This window comes from Camellia sinensis, chromosome 6 (genome assembly GCF_055761805.1).
Source record: "Camellia sinensis isolate YWXY chromosome 6, ASM5576180v1, whole genome shotgun sequence".
Lineage (NCBI taxonomy): Eukaryota > Viridiplantae > Streptophyta > Magnoliopsida > Ericales > Theaceae > Camellia > Camellia sinensis.
This window is the reverse complement of record NC_138966.1, coordinates 198836993-198859892: the sequence shown is the minus strand read 5'-3', so window position 1 is coordinate 198859892 and position 22900 is coordinate 198836993. Positions and strand designations below refer to the sequence as shown.

Genomic DNA, 22900 nt, shown 5'->3' with positions numbered 1-22900 from the left:
TGTAATAAATTTCATAAGACAAAACACAAATAATTGTGAGACAAAGTATTTAAAAAAAATGAAAGCAACGTTCAATAATGATATAAAAGCACACCTGACATTTTAATTGAAGGTATCACCAGATAAATCGTCATAGAAGAGGAAGACAACCTTTATTTTTCATCACAATAATTACATAACTCAATATATAATTTTAATATCCCTCATTCTTTCACACGTCCAATTTTCTATCAATATTAGAATGAATGCACGAACTAAAAAGAAAAAGAACATTTGAGAAGACAAAGAAATGTGGTTTGAGGCCTTTCAATTGTTGCATTCTATTAATCAAGAGTAATGCCGAGGATACTAAATTTTCTACCAAATAAATGACTAAATATCTCACATGGATGTGGGATCCACACTTTTATGAACCTCACACCTATGTGCGACATTTAGTCATTCATTTGATAGAAACTTTGGGATTTATAGCATTTTTTATTAATTAATAGTTATTAGATTTCAATGGTTGGGTTTGTAATATTTATTAGTAATTAAAACTGAATTTTTTAATTTCATTTATATTCACTTGATAATCGATACGTGTCAAGCCTTTACATAAATACTTAGTATATTTTTTTTGAATATTATAAATGAAATATACAGCATATTTTTTTGAGTGTGCGATCTATAAAATTACAAACTCCACACCTGTATAAGAGATTATTTAATAAAAAAAATTAATATCCTTAATATTACTCATTCTCTTTTCCTTAGACCATCTCCAACGGTTCAGCAAATCTGGCATCAAATTTGAAATTTGGTGAAAAATGTACTTTTTAGAGCTCTAACGGTTTCACCAAATTTGTATAAAAATGAGAATTGAACAAAAAAATTATCAAACTGAGAACAAAATGTAGGTTTCATCAAATTACTGTGCGTGACCGTTGGAAGAGATCAGGTTGACCGGCCGGTTGACCAACCAGTCGACCGGTTCTCTTTCAAATAGGTAGGTTCAAACAGTCAAAAAGGTTCAAATAGATTAAAAAAAAAATGCTTTACCGATCGACCACTTTTCTTAATGCACAGTTGGAATAAATGGTATCAAATTAAAAAAATTAATTTTTTTTTATTCAAATTTAATGAAAATTTTAATTTACAGTTAGGGATGCTCTTATATAGATGTTTCTTAACCACTTGATATAAAATAGGTGTGTTGTGATGTGTTTGAGATCATAAATGCGCGTAAATGGAGGTATCATTGGACTCCAAAAACAAATGTGAGTGCATTGACTCCTTAGTAGGCCCTCCTTGCACAATTCAATTCCCACCTTGAGCCTCAAAAAGCTCCTCCTCATTTGCAACTGTCTCTCTCTCTCTCTCTCTCTCTTTCTCTCACTGCACTCACCCTTTTCCTTATGCAAAAGTTAAGACTCAGCACCATTGCCCTTTACTTGAAGTCATAGCAGAGAAGAAAGCAAAAACAGAGGGAGTCTAGAGGGAGAGAGAAGCCATGTCGAACAAGTCCCCAATTGTTCCAATCCCAGACCCCAACAACCACTTCAGCGACTATGGCTTCGACCCCCAAATCGATTACTTTCAGGTCCTTAAAAACATACATACATACATGCATGCATATAAATTCAAATTCATATGAATTCGAAGTTTTCTGACGCATGTTTTGTGTTTGTACATGTACCGCAAAACGAAGGTATTAGAGGAAGCAAAGAAGCACAAGCTTGAGACCTCCTCGAGATCCGTAGTAGACTCTCCTCCGCACTTCAAGCTCCAAAAACCCATCTCCAAAGACAACTTCGACAGGACCAGGAAGACCAAGAGGAGATGGTGGATGACCGCCCTGCGATTCTTCCGGCCGAAGAAATCGACCACCCACGGCGACGGCGTTGGGCCCCCTCGAGCCCGACCCCTTTTGGGATCTGTGTCGGAGCCGCTGTACATCACCGAGAGCCGAAGTGGGTGGACGACGCCGTGCCGGACCACCAGTCGGCCGTCGTCCGGGCCGCTGGCCGGGACAACGACGCCGACGAGGAAGGAGGAGGCGGAGATACCCTACGTCTGCCTCAGGGAGCTTGATGTGGAGCCGCAGCAGTGGATCTCTACGTCAGCCATGCCCATATATTTGGTTACATAATTCTATTTCTTTAGACACAAGGTTTGTCTTATCGGACTCAATTGGGTTGTTTAGTGGGTTAATTGCATTATTTATCCTTTTAATTTCAATAAAATTGATTTCTGTTCTCGTAATTTTAATTTTATTTATTTACACCTTATATTTGTAAGAAAATTGGTGATAAATCTAATTTAGAGGTGTCTAAGACATTAAGTTTAGTGTATTTTTTTATTTATTTATGAGAAGTCCATCATTTGTGGAATAGTTTGGTGGAATAGTTTGGTGAGAGATCATTTTACTTGTTTTAAAGGACATTTTTATTTTCAATTTTATCTTTAATTTATCTGTTAACTTTTTTATTATCTATTCAAATTATTTTCTATATATTCAATTTTTTTTTGTCTATCTGTTTATTTATTTTATTTTTTTTGTATAAATTTTCTATCTATTCAAATTTTATCTATGCAAGTTTTTTATTCGGGGTTTTTATTGATAAGTCCAATTTAGAAGTGTTTTAACCCGTCCATGAAGGAATTTTTTAACCCATTTAGTCCCATGTATGTATAGTTTTATTCCATAAAGTCCATTTTCTTGATTTACACTATTTTCTTGGACACTTATGCCCTTATATTTAATTTTGATACCCTTATAAATATTTTTTCAACGATTAGCAATTTAATGATGTGAACATTTATATTTTAAAATTCACATTTATAGGAATGTAAATTGGCCCGTGGGCGGCTCGAAACCCGCCCGCTAGCCAGGGCGGGCCCGGCCCGTTGACAATGTGAATATTCACATTGACATGTTAAAATTCACATTAATAGGAGTGTAAAATTGGCCCCCGTCCCGTGGCAACGCGAAACTCGCCCGCGGCCCATGGGCGGCCCGGGGCGGGCCCGGTTCGGCCCGTTGACAATGTGAATATTCACATTGACATGTTAACATTCAAATTGATAAGAGTATAAAATTGGGCCGTAGCCCATGGGCGGCCAAAAGCTCGCCCGCAGCCCGGGGTGGGCCGGGCCCGACCCGTTGACAATGTGAATATTCACATTGATATATTAACATTCATATTGATAGGAGTGTAAAATTAGCCCGCGCCTCGTAACTGCCCGAAACCCACCCACGGCATGTGGCGCGGGCCCGACCCGGCCTGTTGACAATGTGAATGTTCACATTGACATGTTAACATTCACATTGATAAGAGTATAAAACTAGACAACTGCCCAGGGCGGGCCCGACTCGGCCCGGCCCGTTGACAATGTGAATATTCACATTCACATTGACATGTTAACATTCACATTAATAGGAGTGTAAAATTGGCCCCCGTCCCGTGGCGGCGCGAAACCCGTCTGCCGCCCATGGGCGGCCCGGAGCGAGCCCAGTCCGGCCCGTTGACAATGTGAATATTCACATTGACATGTTAACATTCACATTGATAAGAGTATAAAATTGGCCCGCGGCCCATGGACGGCCAAAAGACCGCCCGTTGCCCGGGGGGGCCCGGCCCGTTGACAATGTGAATATTCACATTGACATGTTAACATTCATATTGATAAGAGTGTAAAATTGGCCCGTAGCCCTTGGGCGGCCCGAAACCTGACCGCAGCCCGAGGCGGGCTTGGCCCAACCCGTGACAATGTGAATATTCACATTGACATGTTAACATGCGCATTGATAGGAGTGTAAAATTAGCCCGCGCCCCGTGGCTGCCCGAAACCCGTCCACGGCCCGTGGCGACCCGGGACTGGCCCGGCCCGGCCTGTTGACAATGTGAATATTCACATTGACATGTTAACATTCACATTGATAAGAGTGTACAATTGGCCCGTGACCCGTGGGCAGCCCATAGCCCGACATCGGGTCAGGGCAGGCCCGGCTCGTTGGTAATGTGAATATTCACACTGACATGTTAATATTCACATTGATAGGAGTGTAAAATTGACCCACAGCCCGTGGGTAGCCCGAAGCCCAATCGCAGCCCGACGCGGGCTTGGCCCGACCCGTGACAATGCGAATATTCACATTGACATGTTAGCATTAACATTGATAGGAGTGTAAAACTTGTCCGCTGCCCGTAACTCGCCCGCGGCCCGGGGTAGGCCCGAACCCAAACCCGGGCCACCTTGGGCCGCCCATGGGACGCAAGTCAATTTTACACTCTTATCAATGTGAATGTTAACATGTCAATGTGAATATTCACATTGTCAACAGGCCGGGCCGAGCCCGCCTCGGGCTGCCCACGGGCCGTGGGCGTGTTTCGGGCAACCACGGGGCACGAGCTAATGTTACACTCTTATCAATGTAAATGTTAACATATCAATGTGAATATTCACGTTGTTAACGGGTCGGGCCCGCGTCGGCCCGAGGCCGGGCTTTGGGCTGCCCACGGGTCACGGGCTAATTTTACACTCTTATCAATGTTAATGTTAATATGTCAATGTGAATATTCACATTATCAACGAGCCGGGCCGGGCCCGCCCTGGTCAAGGGGCGGGCTTCGGGCCGTCCATGGGCCACGGGCCAATTTTGTACTTCTATCAATGTGAATGTTAATATGTCAATGTGAATATTCACATTATCAACGGGCCGGACCAGGCTCGCCCCGGGCCGCCCATGGGACGCGAGTCAATTTTACACTCTTATCAATGCGAATGTTAATATGTCAATGTGAATATTCACATTGTCAACAGGCCGGGTCGGGCCCGCCCCGGGCCGCCTACGGGCCGTGGGCTAGTTTCGGGCAGCCACGGGACGCAAGCTAATTTTATACTCTTATCAATGTGAATATTAACATGTCAATGTGAATATTTACATTATCAACGGGTCGGGCCGGGCCCGTCCAGGGCAGCCCACGAGCCGCAAGCGGGTTTCGGGCCGGCCACAGGCCGCGAGCTAATTTTACACTCCTATCAATGTGAATGTTAACATGACAATATGAATATTCACATTGTCAACGGGCCGGGCCGGGCCCACCCCGACCCTGGCCCGGACCAGGGCTTCGGGCTGTCCACGGGTCATGGGCCAATTTTACACTCTTGTCAATGTTAATGTTAATGTTAATATGTCAATGTGAATATTCATATTGTGAACGGGCCGGCCCCGGCCCGCCTCGGGCAACGGGCTGGTTTCGGGCCGCCCACGGGCCGCAGACCAATTTTACACTCCTATCAATGTGAATGTTAACTTGTCAATGTGAATATTCATATTATCAACGGGCCGGGTCGGGCCTATTTTTTTGGCTTGTGGGCCGGCCCGGCCAGACTCGAATTTTTCCGGGCACCCATAAGGATCGACATGAGCCGGGCCCCTACACATTGACAATATAAATATTTATATTGACGGTGTGAACATTCACATTAAGGGTATTTTGGTAATTATGTCACCCATAGGACTTATTGAAACATAAGAAAATAATGTGAACTAAATAGAACATAAGTAGATGAAAAGGGTATTTTGGTCTTCTTATCTCAAATTGGACCTGATGGAATAGTCAAAAAGAATATGGGTTGGATGGAATAAAACTCCTAGAAAATGGATTTATCAAAAAAGCTCCCATTTTATTTACCCAAATTTTACCTGCCTAATTTTTTATCGGTCCAAATTATACTGCCTAATTTTTTATCTGTTCACTATTTTTATGTACAAAAATTTTCTATCCAAATTTTCCAACTGGTGGTAATAAGGTTTTTTTCCATGCTCATCTTTGAGTTGATGCTTGTAGAGCATATGGCTTCTGTACATGAGGATGTTAAACGGAATGAGTGGCAGCAAAGGGAGTAAAATAAAAGTGTAAACAAGAGGAGGATATTAAACGGAATGAGTGAAAATATTAAACAAGAGTGAAATCACAATCGTATGAGAACTATAAACTCCTTGCTGTAAAGAAAAATTATTTAGTACTGAATTTGTTAGTTCTGACCTTCAAGTTGTTTGGAATATATATATATATATATATATAAGTGAGAGGGTAAATTGGTCACTTAAAATTTTAAATTTGATGCTAAAATCTCTAATTTCAGTGCAGACACGTTTTTCTGGCACGTTTGCTTCACGCACTATTAAATTTAGCAGGTTCTGTCACTTTTGCACTTCAGTCAAAAATACAGGAAATTTATGAATACATTTATCAACGTTAGTGAGGTAATATGAAAACGCGGGAAACCACAGGGGGTAAAATGTAATTATTCCTAAATTTTATGTGTAAATTGACATATCAATATGGGTGACACTCTATGCCTTCGTTTGGGATGTAATTAGCGTTTTGACTTTTTATTTTTTTAATTATTTTAGTTTGGGACTAAAAAGTTTCGTTTGAGATGAACTTTTTGACTTTTTTTTACTTTTGTGAGTGAAAAAATAAAATGATTATAATTTAGATACTCCCTCCGTTCCAAAATAATGGTCCCTTTTGAGGAATTTATTTTTTTTTGTAGTACAATTATTGTATTTTAAAAAAAGTTGATTTTCTAAAATTATCCTTTGATAGTACATTTTTTGGAAAATATCAATGACATAATTGTACTTTTTATATTGTTTATGAATTTAAAAGAATGACAAAATAGGAAATTTATATTATTTTTGTACTTGATTTTTGAAAAGGAATTAATATTTTGGGACAATAAAAAATGGAATAGAGGACTAATATTGTGGGACGGAAGAAGTATAATATTTTATCTTATTAATTTTTTAATTTATTTTTTTTCTGGAAAATTTACCCATAAATCCTATTTTCTGAAAAGTTGAACCATTTAGTTCTAAAAGTTTTCTTATGCACCATGTAGTCTCATTTATACATCATCATCAAAATAACATCAAACATCATCATTAAAACAACATCTAATATACATTATCAACATCATCAAAATATTAGCAAAATCATCAAACATCATTAGAACGCCTAGGGTTTTTACATCGTGAACATCATCATGAACAATAACAACATCATTAACATGGTGAACATCAGAAGTAACACAAACCAATCAATCCATAAACCTTTGAAACCCTAACTTCTTACAATCCCAACGAACAGATCAGACCTAAATTAACCCAATACGCAGAAATCGATTTCGAACCAAACCCACAACCCAATACGCAGAAATCGATTTCGAATCAAACCCACCAAAAAAAAAAAAAAAAAAAAAAAGAAGAAACATGTAAACGTCCAGATTCAACAAAAGAAGGAAGATACACAAATACATATATATATATATATATATAGTTACCTATTTTGAATTAGATCTGCAGAGATCTCATTGCGCAAGGAATAGAATCGCTGTGTAATTGTTTTCCGGTGAATTGATCAGCAATTCTGATAGAGAAGGAGATTTCACGGCGCTGATGTTCCGATCTCACGGCGCTGATGTTGCGATGTTGATCATGGCGTTGATGTAGCAAACGTGTTGCGATGTTGATGTTCCGATCTCACGATCGCTGATGTTGATGTTCCGATCTCACGTCGCTGATGTTCCGATCTCAGAGGGACTATTAAGAAAATCATATATCAAACAAAAATGGGGACCAAAACATTGGAAAATCTGTGATGGTATTATACCTTGGAAAAGGGCTATTTTTCACAGCTTTTTGACCGTACTTCCTCCATCTATACCCATCATCCAAGTGATCAGCCTCACTGTTTGTCATGAACGCAAATCTCGGCTCTCTTTGCCTTTTTGGGTTCTTCTTTTTGGGTTTTAACCTAAACCCACAAAGAAAAAAGAAAAAGATTGATGTTGTTGTTGATGTTTTTGATGTTGTTGTGTTAATGTTTGATGTCGTTGGTTTTTGTTGATATTTGATGATTTTTTTTTAGTGATGTTGGTGATGTAGTTGACGATGTTTGATGGTGTTTTTATGATGTTACTGAATTTTGATAATGTTTTTTTAGTGACGGTGATGTAGTTGATGTTTTGATGATGATGTTTGATGTTGTTTGATGATGATGTTGTGATGTTTGATGTTGTTTTGATGATAATGTTTGATATTGTTTTCATAATGATGTTATAATATTTGATGTTGTTTTGATGATGATGATATTTGATGTATATGCCCTCTATAGTTAATTTCTCTATAATAGAACCTTTCAGTCTATAAAAAAAAAATTTAAAACTAAATAGTGTATAAATTATTAATTTAAAATTTATTGGTGTATCACCCTTTTTTTTATAACTATTATTAATCCAAACTATTCATACGACACATGGCCAATAATTGGTTAGAATCCGTGAATTTGCGTGTAGAACACAATCAACCTATTGACTAGAAAATATAATTTCACTAAAACTTTTAAGTTATTTTGAGTTAATTTTTTTTAATTGACAATTTTTGCACATCAATTCTTCAGTATATACAAAATTTAATCATAAAATTGAATAAAGCTCTCTCATATAAGTTATAACTCTATTATAGGGTAAATTAAAAATAAATCTTAATAAAATCATTGTTAAAAATAATTTTTTATGACTTTTTTTTTATATTTCGTTAAAAATTGACAATTAAAGATTTTTTTTTCTTGTCACTATTTTTATAAATTATCGTTATAACTTACAATTAGTGATATTTTGCTGTAATAAAATTTTCAAACTGTTGTTGAAAATTAAAAATTAGTGACATTTTTTGTGATATTTTTTTATATTGTCACTGAAACTTATAATTAGTGATATTTTTATAATAAAATTTTTAAATTGTCGCTGAAAATTAATAATTAGTGATTTTTTTAATAGTATTTGATAAAAAATATCATTAATTCTCACATAACTTATTAGACAATAAATACACATTATGACCTATACGTAAGTTCCTCCTAACTTATAAACAATTTTTCTTTGAACACCCCTAAATAGCATGTGCCATGGGATAAATGTGCTGCATAATGTAATTTATTAAAAATTAATAATTAATAATTTAAAAGGAGAGGTCAAAAATACTCCTCAATTTTTAAAATAATTTTTTGGTGGGTTTATTTAACCTTTTTCTTAATAAACTGTATCAATAGTTTAACACAAACTCTCAAAATAAAAATAAAAAATTCAAATAAATTGAAGCAAACAACCCAAAACTTGTGTGGACAATAGGAGTGGATGGGGCATTCCCATATCTGGTAAAGTCCTTGTAATTTGAAGCTTTATTTCCACCTTCTTGTGTTTGTTGTGGTGTGGTCCAATGAGGGCTCTACTAATCAAACTATTTTGGTTGTTCATACAACTTTATATCCATTCATTCAAATATGCTGTACAAAAATCAAAGATGCTTTTGTGTTTTTACTTGCAACTAATATTAATTGATTCTCTCATAAGGGATAATCTTTCAACAGTCTAGAATCAAGTAGGAACTCACGCAATACACACGCACGGTATCTTGGAGTAAATTTAGGGTTCGTTTGACGATGTTAGCTTTTTTGACTTTTTAGATTTTTTTAATTTGAGATTTTTTTATTTATTTAGTTTTTTTGTTTGATTTTTTTGACTTTTTGTATTGAAATGATAAAATTGTTCACAATTTAGAAATGATATTTTTTTGATTTTTTGTTTGTATATGGGTAAGTTTGGTAATTTTGCATCTTAAATCAAGTGTTTTGTCATTTTGTGATTTTGTAAGTTTTTTTTGTCCTTATATGCTTATTTAGTCCCAATGAAAACCAAACCAAGGCTTATTGTCACGACCCAAACCCGGCCCTATGGGTTTAGTACCGTAACCAGCCAGTAATCCGAGATTACCGAAGGTCTGCAGAACAGTAGAACAGTAAAACAGAGTACAGGGCCTGGCGGAAGCCAAAACAGTAAAGAAACAATGTCCAATGAGCTGTGACAGTCTGTATGCAAAAAAGACTTTTCATACATATATACACGAACGGTACAGAACAGTATGCACAGTATATACAATTATTTAGACTAGGGACTCCATCCCTTACATAGCAGTACAGTAAACGTTCAGTCTATACAATCCATTCAGTTATTACAAAACAGCGCGACAGTACAGAAGGGGGAGTCCTAAAACACTCCTAAGCCTTAGCAAGATAGGCTTGGAACCTCGCAGTGAGGCACGGTAGTTGGCTCGACAAAACTGGAGTAACCCTGACGCTCATAGCCGCGGTCTGGTGCCTGAACACCTACATATATATATAAACAGTGAGTTAAAGCCCAGTGAATAACATAATGCATAAAGAGGTTAAGAATGAATGTCCTTACAGTATGAAAACAGTTCATTAAATCAGTATTTCAGTCGTTCAGTCAGTACAGTCATATGTGGTACATCCATTAGCATAACAGTACAGTAAACAGTAGGTCTTAAAAGACCGAGCAGTAAATGATGGCCATCAGTCAGTAACAGTAGTGGTTCCAACAAGGGAACCGACAGAGATTTCTGTCACAGTAACAGTAAACAGTAGGTGCTAAGGATGCCACAATACAGTTCAGAATATAGGACATACATTCATTCAATTAACAGTAATCAGTTCAGAAAACAGTACAGTTCAGTTGTTCAGAAGATAATCATTTGTGAACATATCTTTACACAATCGTTACTCACAGAGTTTTGGGCTACAGTATGCTAGAGCGTGCCTCCCCAGTCGCCAACCCTACACAGTTAATAGATTGAACACACTAAGCTATACAGCTGGGAAAGATAATAATTTAATCCCTAATTTGCCTCGGTGTGTTCTACATCTACACCCTCAACAAGACGCCTTAAACTAGGCCTAAGAATGCCTAGAATGGGATGAGGATGCAAAGATGCACGTTTAAAAACAGTTTCAGAAGTTTTCAGAAAAACAGAGTCCCGCTCGAGCTCAGGTTTCCCCGCTCGAGCGGTCATGCAACAAAGGTACACGCTCGAGCGTCAGATATCCCGCTCGAGCGTACTGTAAAAGTACTGGATGGGTGAAATCTCTGCTCGACGGACGCTCGACGCCCGCTCGAGCTCGAGACACATGACTCCGCTCGAGCGCCCAATCCTCCGCTCGAGCGGACTGTAAAACAGTGCCGAGATACTAGATGCTCGGATTCCACGCTCGAGCGTCACTTAACCCGCTCAAGCGGAAGTGCAGAATCTGGAAATTCCAGATTGCACCTCCAAGCTCAAACTCAAGCTCAAAAGCATAATTTGCAATCCTCTTGGGCTAATTTCTGGAAAAACACTTGTAAACACATGGAATAACATGATTCAAAACTCAATTTGAGAAATCAAAGCCCAAGGGTGTTTAATTCAAACCCATTTCAAACCAATTTCATGAACATAGAGAACATGCAACCATGCATGAATTCAAATCAATTCAAAGCTTCAATTTGATGCTCTAAGGAGCCAATTGTTTCCAAAACATGATGAAATCATGGACTTAAACATAATTGTGGACATGCATGTAACATTTTGCCATGAAGACAACTCAACATCTACAATACAACCATGCATGCAAGGATTGAGCTTCAATTCAACAACAATGAACCAAAACATGACTTAGTTCTACAATGAAGCATGAATCATGCAAGAACTAGCTCAATGGCAACAATAAGAAGATGAGTTTCCTACCTTAGTCTTGTATTCAAGATTTAGGGAGCTCAAATTAACGATCAACCTTCAATTTCTTCAATTAGCAAGCAAAACTCAAGATGGAATCCAATTCTCTCACTCTCTCCCTCTCTTGGTCGGCTAAGGCTCAAGAAGAAAGGCTGAAGGAGTTATGTTATGATCAAGTGTAAGGCTCAAATGTGTGTGAGATAGTGGACCACTAGGGTTAGTTTGGTAATTAAGTCAACTTGCAATCCATCAATATTTAATCTAATTTAATCATACCTAATCAGTTTTCAGATAAATTTACCATAAAGTCACATTAATTATGAGGATCATAAAACATCAATCAATTCTCGGTTCGGCCGCCGATAAGGCCTTCAATTAGCAGTTGAAACATAAAACGTGAACAGATCAAATAAACAAGCAAACAGATAGAATACAAATTAACATACGTACGCAGTCAATTCAGTTCCAGTTTTCAGTCAGTCAGTTCAGTACTTTAATCAGTTCAATTAGCAGTCATAATCAGTTCAGTTTAGCGGTAATCAATGTTTATCGGTAAGCAGTGGGGAGGGTTATTACACTTATATAGTGTGAGTGTTTGGGAAGTTACTATTTTAATAGGTTATTTAGTTTTTGGTTATTTTAGGAGACTAAAATTTTTGTGTTTGGGAAGATAGTTAGATTTTTTTGTAGTTAGATGTGATATTTGTGAGAAAAAATGTGAAATAATTATGGGTTTGATATGATATTTTGTCTTATTGACTATTTTAGCTTATTTTGTCTTTTAGTAATATTTTAGCCCCAAAAAAAAAGGCAAAAAAACTTCTTCTCAAACACCCCCAAGTATTTTAACTTGATATTTATTAATAAAAATTGTGAAATATATTTTTTCTTAGGATTTTGAAAAATAACATCAAGTGACAAGTGTTGTAGAGTAATATTTAGAACAAAAAATAATTGCTCTAAAAACCAAATAAAAATGTATAAAACTTGAGTTGTGATGTTCGCCGCAACATGATACATTAATAAGAATATCCAAACTAAACTCTTTAATTTTTTAATTAAATTAAAGTTATTTCATTATTTTAGCTACTCACATTTTAACACTTACTACATCAAACTCTTTATTCTAACTTATTCTTATTAAATATTATTTTCTTATTATGTTTGTTAGTCTTTCTTTTTTTATTAAATTGACAAGTTACCAGCCAAACAATTCTTTAAAAAAAAAAAAAAAAGAAATTGTCATTAACCGGCTGGACTTCTGGGTAGACATCTGGTAACACAAATAGCGATGAACAGTGTCTTGTTTGTTGTAATGTGTTACTGTAACGATTATAAATTTTGACAAGCTGTAAGCGAGTTTGATAGAGTTGATTTTTTGAAATTTTTACCTAAAAATGATTTTGAAGAGCTTTTCGAGCCAAGTTTCTAAGATTCAAGTCTATGGGAAAGCTAGGATTAGACTAAGAGGTGCTCGTACTTCCCTTCAAAGCACAAAGCAGAAGAGACTGTCATTCAAGAGTAAGAAAGATTGAGAATATGGAATTCTTAAACCTCGGGTATTGGTGTCCAGAAAGTCCTGTTGCCACATCGAGATATGAAAAACAGTCTTTTTCGTTTAAATAGAGTTTTCCCTTTGTAGAGTGGGATCAAAAGCCTACACTTCTTTCGAAAACACCGGCTTCAAAAGAGCTCTTTAAGCAATACACAAATGTTTAAAGCGCTAAAGATTCAATCCAGCCAATAATTGGCTACCCTATTACGAAGAGACCACCCAACTTCTAAGATGGAGGGGCTCCATTCTAAATCATCTCCTGGAAGCGTATAACAAACTAAACCCCACCTTCACTGAAGGCATGTTCGGGGAGGAGCCCTTTTTCACTCTTGCTATAATCACTTCAACTGCGGCATAGTGGTACGGAAAAATCTTATGTATAAAGTTTAAAATGGTGAATTGAGGTAAAGTAAACCGATGATCCTGTAGTCATTTGGCCTTCTCATTAATGGTGTGTTTGGTTGGAGGATTTAGAGAGGGATTTGGAAAGGGAAAGGGAAAAGGTGTGTGAAACTATGTGAAATTTAGGCATGTTTTATTCATATTTCACCTACCTTTTCCATTTCCCTTTCCAAATCCCTCCTCAAATCCCTCCTCAAATCCCTCAACCAAACACAACATAAGAGACTTTAACAGATCTTGAAAGAGGCATTATATTCTTTGAAAGAGACTTTAACTGGTCAACGGTAATTTTTTTTTTTTAAAAGAATTGTTTGGCTGGTAACTTATTAATTTAATTAAAAAGGAAAGATTAACAAACATAATAAGAAAATAATATTTAATAAGAATAAGTTAAAATAAAGAATTTGATATAATAAGTACTAAAAGGTGAGTAATTAAAATAATAAAATAAATTTAATTTAATTAAAAAATTAAAGAATTTAGTGTAGATGCTCTAACGTCATCATCTCACGTCAATTTTTAACGAACTCATATTAAAATGAGGTCATTTTGAGTTAAATTTAAAATAAAAACAAAGCAAAAAAACAAAAGCATCACTTTGTTTTAGATCTAGAAGAGACGGAAGCTCACAAGGATGATTTCTTCAAAGGATGTAATTCTTTAAAAAAATATATTTGGACTGATGGATTTTGTGTTCCCTGATTTGTCATGTTGTGATTTATTACAACAAAATCATTACAAGTGCTATAACTACAGAGGTTCCAGCTCCCCCACGCCCAATAATATGGCGAAGAGGACAACAATTGCCATGTTTATTGGAATTAAAATCCTTCATTGAAGTATTTTAGGGAAAATTTTTGAAAACGCTCCTGTTTTTCATAGAATATTAGTTGGTTTAAAAAAATAAAATAAATCAGCCTGCTTAGTTGTGTTTTTTTAAAAATATTTTTCAGAAAATTTTATTTTCTTATTTTCGTATTTTTTTATTTTTTTTTTGAATTTTTTTAATATTTTAAGTATTTTTTTTTTACTTTTTAGACATACCTAACATAAATATATTTAAAAAGTAAAAAATTTGTAAAAAAAATCTTTTAAAAATTTACTAAATACCAAAAATACAAAAAAAATACGAGAATTCAGTACATTTTTTATATTTTTTATGTATTTATTAAAATTTTAAAATATTTTTTTAAAATTTTTTTACTTTTTAGATACATCTAAATAAGGTATATTTAAAAAAATAAAAAAAAAAAATTTAAAATTTTAAAAATATTCACTAAAAATAAAAAAACACAAAAATCAAAAAATTAAATTTTCAAAAAACTTAATTCAAAAAACTCAAACCAAACACATTAAATTATTTTTATATAAAAATACAACAACATAAAAATTGAGAATATTTTCAATCTCTTTGGAAGTGCCAATTAATGATATTCCTTTTCTATTCCTCCCTCCCACGTGATTCATTCTTTCTTTAGTTTCTTTTCCTTTCCGGGGAGCCAAGCAGGACCCCTCTCTGTTCACACACCGGCCATAAAAGCTGAAAGTGGACCAACCAAGCACTTACCCTTGGGTTAGAGAGAGAGAGAGAGAGAGAGGGAGAGTGTGTGATGGAGGGTATAGAGCACAAGACAGTGAGTGTGAACGGCCTCAATATGCACATTGCAGAAATGGGCCGAGGCCCAGTAGTCCTCTTCATCCACGGCTTCCCTGAGCTCTGGTACACGTGGCGCCACCAGATCGTCTATATGGCGGCCCAAGGCTACCGCGCCATCGCTCCCGACCTCCGTGGCTTCGGCGACACCACCGGAGCACCGCTCGGTGCCTCCGCCTACACAAACCTCCACGTGGTGGGGGACCTGGTGGCGCTGCTGGACGCCGTCGCGCAGGACCAGGACAAGGTGTTCGTAGTCGGCCATGACTGGGGTGCGATCATCGCTTGGGCTCTCTGCTTGTATAGACCTGACAAAGTGAAAGCGTTGGTGAACATGAGTGTTGTATTCACTCGCAGAAGCCCTAAGTGGAAGCCCCTTGCGGCCTTGCGGGCCGCTTATGGAAACGACTACTACATTTGCAGATTTCAGGTATGAATGTTTGCTCTTTTCATTTTCATTTGAATTTCGGTACTAAATAGCTTGTGTTGTATATGGGTGAACTATGTTACATGTACTCTTCAAATTAAATCAAATACCCGTGTCGGACACCCGACACTCGGACAAGGGTATGGGATATGTGTCGGATACTTTTCAACGGATACTTCTTATATAATTGTATATAACACTATTATTATATGTATATATTGTTATATAATTGCTATAAATGTCATTTTGACACTATAAGTTAAATATAATACCATTTTATCTCACATATTAGATTAAAAATATAAAAATATGACATTTTTTTGCCGAGTCCGCGTATCCTTAAATTTATGATTTGATGAGTCCGACCTCTAGATGCATACCCGCACCCGACACCCGTACCCGAGTCCATGTAACATAGTGGGTGAATAGGTAATTTAAATGGAAAATCATTATTTATTAAATTGAATTTTGTGTGATTTGTTTATAAATAGGTGTGATTACTGAGATAAAAAATTTAAAACTAAGCACAGCAGAAATCTTCAGCTCTTTGAAGCCATCAAAATGAGATGATTATTTTACTATTTTAATGTGAAATTTCTCTTATTATTCAATTTTGATCTCTATGATTGCCTTTTGTGTATATCTCTTGGAATTGTTGATTGATCCCCAAGGCCGTGTTTGGATGTTGGAGTTGCCGAGGGGGAAAAGAGAAGTAAGATCTAAGATCCCAACACAGCCTATCTATCTCTCTCTAGCGTTCATAGAAATGATAAGTGATTTACTTTTCATTTTTTTTTTTTTTCTTCTGTTTTAGAAGAAATGAATTACTTGTGTCTATCCAATTTTTTGTGGGTGAGAATTACAACAAACAAAATGAATTCCTTAAGAAAGACTTTCTCATTTGTTTTGAAATTTGTTGTTTCCAATAGCCTCTTTATGCTCTTCTGCAGCCTCATATGTGAGAGGGACTGATGCAGAATAGTACAAAAACAGAGGTGGAAATAACAGGAAACAGCAATTCACTTGTTTTTCACATTTCTATCCAACTAAACAAAAGTAGGGAAATTAGATTCTTTTCCTTTTTCTTTTTATTTTTTTTTCTTTTCCTTTTCTTATCTTTCCTTTCATAAATCCTAGAACCAAACAAAGTGGAACAATATTTGAAGGATTTGGAGAGCCTACAGGCCAAAACATTTATCAAATTCCCGTTGAACATGTCATTTCATAAATCCTAAAATTTTGAATTGCTAATCCACTATGCTGCCTTTGCTATGACGACCACACATTCTACCATCCGACCGTTGTCCTGACCACGACCTTCAATATTACCATTAATGCCAAAACCATACTGTTAAAACCTATCACTTACTTCACCCACTTAAACCTACTCCACTAAACCTAACCCACTAAACCTAACCCACTACACCACTACCACCTCACCTACTCCACTAAACCTAACCCACTACACCACTACCACCTCCACTTCACCTACTCCTTACCTACTACACACTCACCCTCTTCTATATATAGGAATCATGAATCATTGTAATAGATAGAACATTATATCAATCAATAATACATCAGTTTTTCTTACATGGTATCAGAGCCGGTTTAGAACCTAATATTTTCGCTTCACCGGCGGGCGGCAATCTCGCCTTGGCCGCCCGTCGGACCTCAACCTAGCCCACTAGAATTTTCTACACATACCTTCACTCTTCTTCACCGCCAGTATATCAGAGCTTTGCAATCATCGAGGAGCACCGCCATTCGCACGCTGCCCACTGTCGCAGCTCCGAATGCTACCGACGCCAACTCTACTCCGCCATTGGTGTTTCACTTCTGTTCTTCATCTTGCTTGGGAGCTTCTTTAATCTCATCTGCTCCATCATCCTGCATATCTGAGGTCCACAACGTGCGGTTATCCCTAAGAAGTTGCATAATCAATGTGCTATCCTTGTAAGACTCCTCTCCCAAGGTATCCAATTCAGCAATTGCTTCATCAAAAGCCTGTTTGGCAAGATTGCAAGCACGGTCAGGAGAGGTTGCGCTCCTCCACAGTCAACTCCTCCGACTCCGCCGCCGCCGCCGAGACCTTCTCCATGAAATCACGTCCTTCCCACTGCTGCAACAAGAAAGGGCAGACTGCCTTGCATATGGCTGTAAAAGGGGTTAGTTGGCGTCGCCTGAGAGATCTCACCACCAAACCCTTTTACCCTTCTCTCTTTCTTTCAGGTTGTTGTGTTCCACATCTTATTCTCAAACCTGGGGCAGATTATTCTCTCTCTGTCGATTTCGAGGATATTTCGGAATGCAGAGAGATCAACCCCTTGATTCAATTTGCTACCAAACACACCATGGAGACACACACGAGCTCTTTCTCTCTCTCTCGTCCCTTTCTCTCCACTAGACCCACTTTAATCATATCCATGAACCTCTCTCTACACAGACAAAAGTAGAACTATCTCGTGTTCCCCCTCTCTTCCACTTTCTTTTATTTTAATATATATATATATATATATATGTTTCTTTTAATATCCTACTCCCACTCTGTCAACTTTTGCATACAACCCATACTTTTTCTTTTCCTTCTTTCCACACACTCATGTTCCCCACCACATGCTTTCCTCCTTCATATATTATTGTTATTATTATTATTATTATTAACCAAAAAAAAAAAAAAACAAAATTCTCACCCTTTTTTTTCGGCATGTTCTTCTATCATTCGGGTTTGCACAACTCATTTGTTTTATTCATATCAGGGGATCAACCCCGATCACCATTTTACACCAACATAAAAAAAAAAAAAAAAACAAAAACAAACAAACAAACAAACAACCACATTCACAGCTGGGTTTTTTTCTTCTCTACTCTGCCGCCGGTCTTTTCTTCTTGCCTCCGTCCTGGGCGGCCCTTGCCAGTGTTGCCTCCGTGTTTCCCACTCCACTGGGCATGATCACTACTCCCTGTTCCTCCACTGCAGCATATGGCGGCCCTCCAAATCGGAACATCACGGTGACCTTCCGTTTCAGCTCCTTGTTTTCCGCCTTTAGCACACTTATCTCTGCTCGCGCATCCTTATACATGCGTTGGAGCAGAGCCAGTTGGGCGTTTAACTGCTGCACCTCATTTGTCCTACTCTGCAGCCGGTTCGACAAATTTGTAACCGCAGTCATGGTTTCCACACATGACTTCAATGTATACTGATTGGCCTCCACATCCGACTGCACTGCCATTCTTTGCTCCACAGACCGCATAGGAAAGTTCAACGGAGCAAACTCCGGGGCGCTTGGTTGAGTTTCCAGTGCCACCGCACCAGTTATTTCTCTTGTGGACTCGTTCAGGTCTGGAAAGAGCGTGAGCAGACCACGGGAAGAGGATGCCATATTCTGGGTAGCTGAACGGGAAGAAGAGGCCATGTTTTTTGGGTTGCTGAGTGTTTCAGTGAAATAGCAATTTCAGACTGATAATGTTCGGAAGGGGAGTGTTTCAAGATTTGCAGCTCTTAGAGGCAATCTCTCAGAAAATGAAGAGTTTTTCAGAAGTTTTTTCCCAGGTTTTTTTTGTCTTCGCTTCTGCCTCAAGCACAGCCTCCGCATTGGTTTATATCGACACTGACGATGCGGCCGACACGCCACTCTGTCGCTCACGTGCCTCGCCGCGTCTCCGGCTCACCTTTTGATGGCTCGACGCTTTCTGTCGGGCACGCCTTTTGATGAAGTGGGCGCGCCTTTTGAGGGCGCGACTTTTGAGGGCTCACTATATATATCCATATATATATATATTTGGGCAGCCTATATACACCATCATACAGTGTATTTTTTATGGGTCCGACAAGACTCTGTAAACTGTCCCGACATTGATTCCGGTTAGCTCCTTCATGGGTCCGACAAGACTCCGTAAACTGTCCCGACATTGATTCCGGTTAGCTCCTTCATGGGTCCGACAAGACTCTATAAACTGTCCCGACATTGATTCCGGTTAGTTTCTACAAGGATCCAGCAAGACTCCGTAAACTGTCACAACAATTGTCACAACATTGTCTGCTACAACGGTCCGACATGACCCCATAAACTGTCTTCTACATCGGTCCAACACGAGCCAGTGTCTTCTACATCGGTCTGCCATAACCATACAGTCTTCTACAACGGTCTGACACGACCATACAGTGTCTCCTATCCTCTTTTCTTTTATGTATTCGTCTATTTTCTTGTTTTGTTACTCTCTCCAAACTCAAGTTGGCTAGTTCCTATCCCCCTTGAGTTTGCGGGGGGCTGTTAAAACCTATCACCTACTTCACCCACTTAAACCTACTCCACTAAACCTAACCCACTACACCACTACCACCTCACCTACTCCACTAAACCTAACCCACTACACCACTACCACCTCCACTTCACCTACTCCTTACCTACTACACACTCACCCTCTTCTATATATAGGAATCATGAATCATTGTAATAGATAGAACATTATATCAATCAATAATACATCAGTTTTTCTTACACATACAATGAATGTACGAACTAGAAGAAAAAAAATATTATGTGAATCCCTAAGATTGATGTTCTGGAGGTAAAAAATTTTATGATCTTATCTTCCAATCCCAAATGAACCCAACTATCTATGTGGAAGATCTTTGGAGATGGACAGGTAAGCTGAGATAACCACTCTCCACGTAGAAGAAATTTCATAAGTAGAGAAAACCCCAAACATATAATAATTATGGTTATTTCACAAGTTCCTGTTTGACAAAACCCCAATTTCATCTTCTTCGGATGCCATGGACTGAAAGATTGCTTAACTGTCTTGTAGGAACCTGGAGAAATAGAAGCTGAGTTTGCTGAGATGGGTACTAAAAGAGTTCTGAAGAATTTTCTGACCTATCGTAATCTTGGTCCACTGTTTCTGCCTAAGGGCAAAGGCTTTGGAGATTCACCTGATACTCCAATTGCTCTTCCCTCTTGGTTGTCCGAAGAAGATGTTGATTATTATGCTACCAAATATGAGCAGACTGGCTTTACTGGAGGTTTGAATTATTATCGAGCTTTGGACCTGTAAGTAGCTTCCATTCTTGATTAAATCTGAGTTTTTGTAATGTCTTATCTTAGTAAGACAAATAGCAATACATTATAATCTATATCATAAATAATAATAAAAAAAAATTCACTTTTTCTTTTTTAAATTTTATTTTAAGATATGTCAGTTCTATTGGTGTAGGTTTTACTAAGAAGGTGAAGCTCCTTCCCAAATTGATTTTGATATGCATTATGGACCAAGTTTTGGTTCAAGGTCAAATCCACATGTTTTGCAATTCCCAATATTAATGAACATCTAAAATTATAGTCTGATTCAGCATAACGAGGTACGACTGCAAAAATGTTATGTACTTGAAATTTTTATCCCAGAAAAGGGTCAGAATTTCAGTATATGCGTAAATTTAAACTTGAATTGTGAATTACATTTTGGATTAATCTGATACGTAGCATTGTTGTTATAAGACCCTCTTTGCTCATGCATTGTATGCTCATTTCTTTCGCTCTTTTTTTTTTTTTTTTTTTTTGTTGTTGTTGTTGTTATTATTGCTCATAAGTAATTCTCCTTTAAGCAAAATATGTTTTGTTTGTTGCAGAACCTGGGAACTGGCAGCACCATGGACCGGGGTTCAAGTAGCAGTACCGGTTAAATTCATAGTGGGGGACCTTGACCTGACCTATAATTCATCTGGTACCAAGGAATACATTCACGGTGGTGGATTTAAGAGAGATGTGCCATTCTTGCAGGAAGTAGTGATAATGGAGGGTGTAGCCCATTTTCTTCATGAAGAGAAGGCTGACGAGATCAACAAACACATTCACAGCTTCTTTCAGAAGTTCTCGGCTTCTAAATGTTGTTTGTTTTAGAGGTTCCTCTAATGTGTGTATTTGTGAATGCATCAGCAAACTGCTATCCATTACAAGAATATTTTCACCGAAACTCTGTACTGCCTTTCCATATAGTGGGTTATGATGCTTGTTAGTCAAAATGCCTAATGTGACTCACTTTTTTCAACTCCAATGCACTAGGCATATGCTTAGGCATTTTGGCTCAGCTCACATTCACTAGCTACATGTAGCTAGCCTTCAAGGCTAGGCAAAATGTATTTAATCATTAAGATTATTTCCCTCCATCTTTGTTGCTGACGTGGCATTCTATAAAGTTAATAGTATTTGGATGAATAGCTAAAATAAAGAGCATGGTTGGAGTAGAAACATGAAATCGTTGATAGGCAAAATAAAATGTATACTTTATAGTAATATTTAGATAGGTAAAATGCCTACTACCATTGGAGATGCTCTATACATATTGGAGGTGAACTAAAACGGTTAAATCTTTCGGTGACAAATTTATTGTTTCTTATTTATGTATTGCTATGTTATGTTGTTTTGAAGTGCATTGGTAGTTAATATCTTTTTGAACTTATTTATAATTTTCTCCCAACTTTGATTAATGTTACAATTGTGAAATTTTTCATACATTGTGAACCACAAGGTTGTGTTCTTAGTGGTAAGTATATTATGTAGTACAATTTTCACTGTATTTAAAAGATTTAATTTTATTGTGTACACAACAACAATTAGAATTTAAAGAAATAAAGAAAAGGAGAGAATTTGTTTGATTACAAAAATCAAACTCGAAATAATAAATAAATAAATAAAATCACAGATTTTATTTTGTTACAAAAACAAAAATAAAATCTGATTAAATAAACAAATAAAAACAGAATAAAATTAAACAACTTACTTGGTTAATTTATTTGAATAACTTTTCTGATCAAGTCCAGTGTTTAACACTGTGTCCTTAAGACAGATTCGTCCTCTCTACGGTGCTTTCAGAATTTGGACGTCTATCTCCCAAGATAAAATGATCTTATCAACGAATAAAAGCAACACTATAATTTAATCGTTCGTCGAACACACAAAGTGTTTACACTCTTTCTTTCAGAAATAAAATGCAGCAAAATACAGAAATTTAAAGCAGAGGATGGAGTACGAAAATTGGAGTGAAATCCAAATGGGAGGCTAGTCTATTTATAGATGTAACGGTGGCTCTTGGTTTTGAATTGAACAGGTATGAAACCTGTTAGTTTCAAATTTAAACAGATTTGAATCTGTTGGGTTAATAAATCAAATAGATAAAAACGGGAAGGGCTCTGTTTGAATGAGCAATAAATCCAAACCAGTTTAATTCTGTTTGAAAACG

At 37.2% G+C, this 22900-nt stretch overlaps 2 protein-coding genes across 3 annotated transcripts; both read left to right on the top strand.

The window, feature by feature from the left end:
- Nucleotides 1–1353: 1353 nt before the first annotated feature.
- LOC114298883 (uncharacterized) lies at nt 1354–2244 on the top strand. The gene is made up of 2 exons (XM_028243534.2): nt 1354–1582; nt 1691–2244. Exons 1-2 carry the CDS (start codon nt 1493–1495, stop codon nt 2129–2131), a joined length of 531 nt encoding a protein of 176 aa, XP_028099335.1. The 5' UTR covers nt 1354–1492; the 3' UTR covers nt 2132–2244.
- A 12734-nt stretch (nt 2245–14978) lies between these two features.
- Nucleotides 14979–21634, top strand: LOC114298893 (epoxide hydrolase 1-like). 2 transcript variants are annotated; one of them, XR_014333791.1, is made up of 4 exons: nt 15052–15664; nt 20474–20715; nt 20879–21023; nt 21291–21634. XR_014333791.1 is itself a non-coding variant. In XM_082875823.1 (3 exons), the coding sequence occupies exons 1-3, from the start codon at nt 15191–15193 to the stop codon at nt 21559–21561; spliced, it is 987 nt and encodes a 328-aa protein (XP_082731949.1). In that variant the 5' UTR covers nt 14979–15190; the 3' UTR covers nt 21562–21634. The 2 variants fall into 2 exon arrangements, 1 of the variants encoding a protein (XP_082731949.1); XM_082875823.1 differs by lacking the exon at nt 20879–21023 and having other exon boundaries at nt 14979–15664.
- Nucleotides 21635–22900: the final 1266 nt, after the last annotated feature.

What these genes read in the sequence shown, in the direction of transcription:
- LOC114298883 (XM_028243534.2), top strand. Translation starts at nt 1,493, where the DNA reads ATGTCGAACAAGTCCCCAATTGTTCCAATCCCAGACCCCAACAACCAC. An exon ending in CCCAAATCGATTACTTTCAG is followed by an intron (nt 1,583 to 1,690) that starts GTCCTTAAAAAC and finishes CGCAAAACGAAG; the next exon opens with GTATTAGAGGAAGCAAAGAA.
- LOC114298893 (XM_082875823.1), top strand. Translation starts at nt 15,191, where the DNA reads ATGGAGGGTATAGAGCACAAGACAGTGAGTGTGAACGGCCTCAATATG. An exon ending in ACTACATTTGCAGATTTCAG is followed by an intron (nt 15,665 to 20,473) that starts GTATGAATGTTT and finishes ACTGTCTTGTAG; the next exon opens with GAACCTGGAGAAATAGAAGC. An exon ending in TATTATCGAGCTTTGGACCT is followed by an intron (nt 20,716 to 21,290) that starts GTAAGTAGCTTC and finishes TGTTTGTTGCAG; the next exon opens with AACCTGGGAACTGGCAGCAC.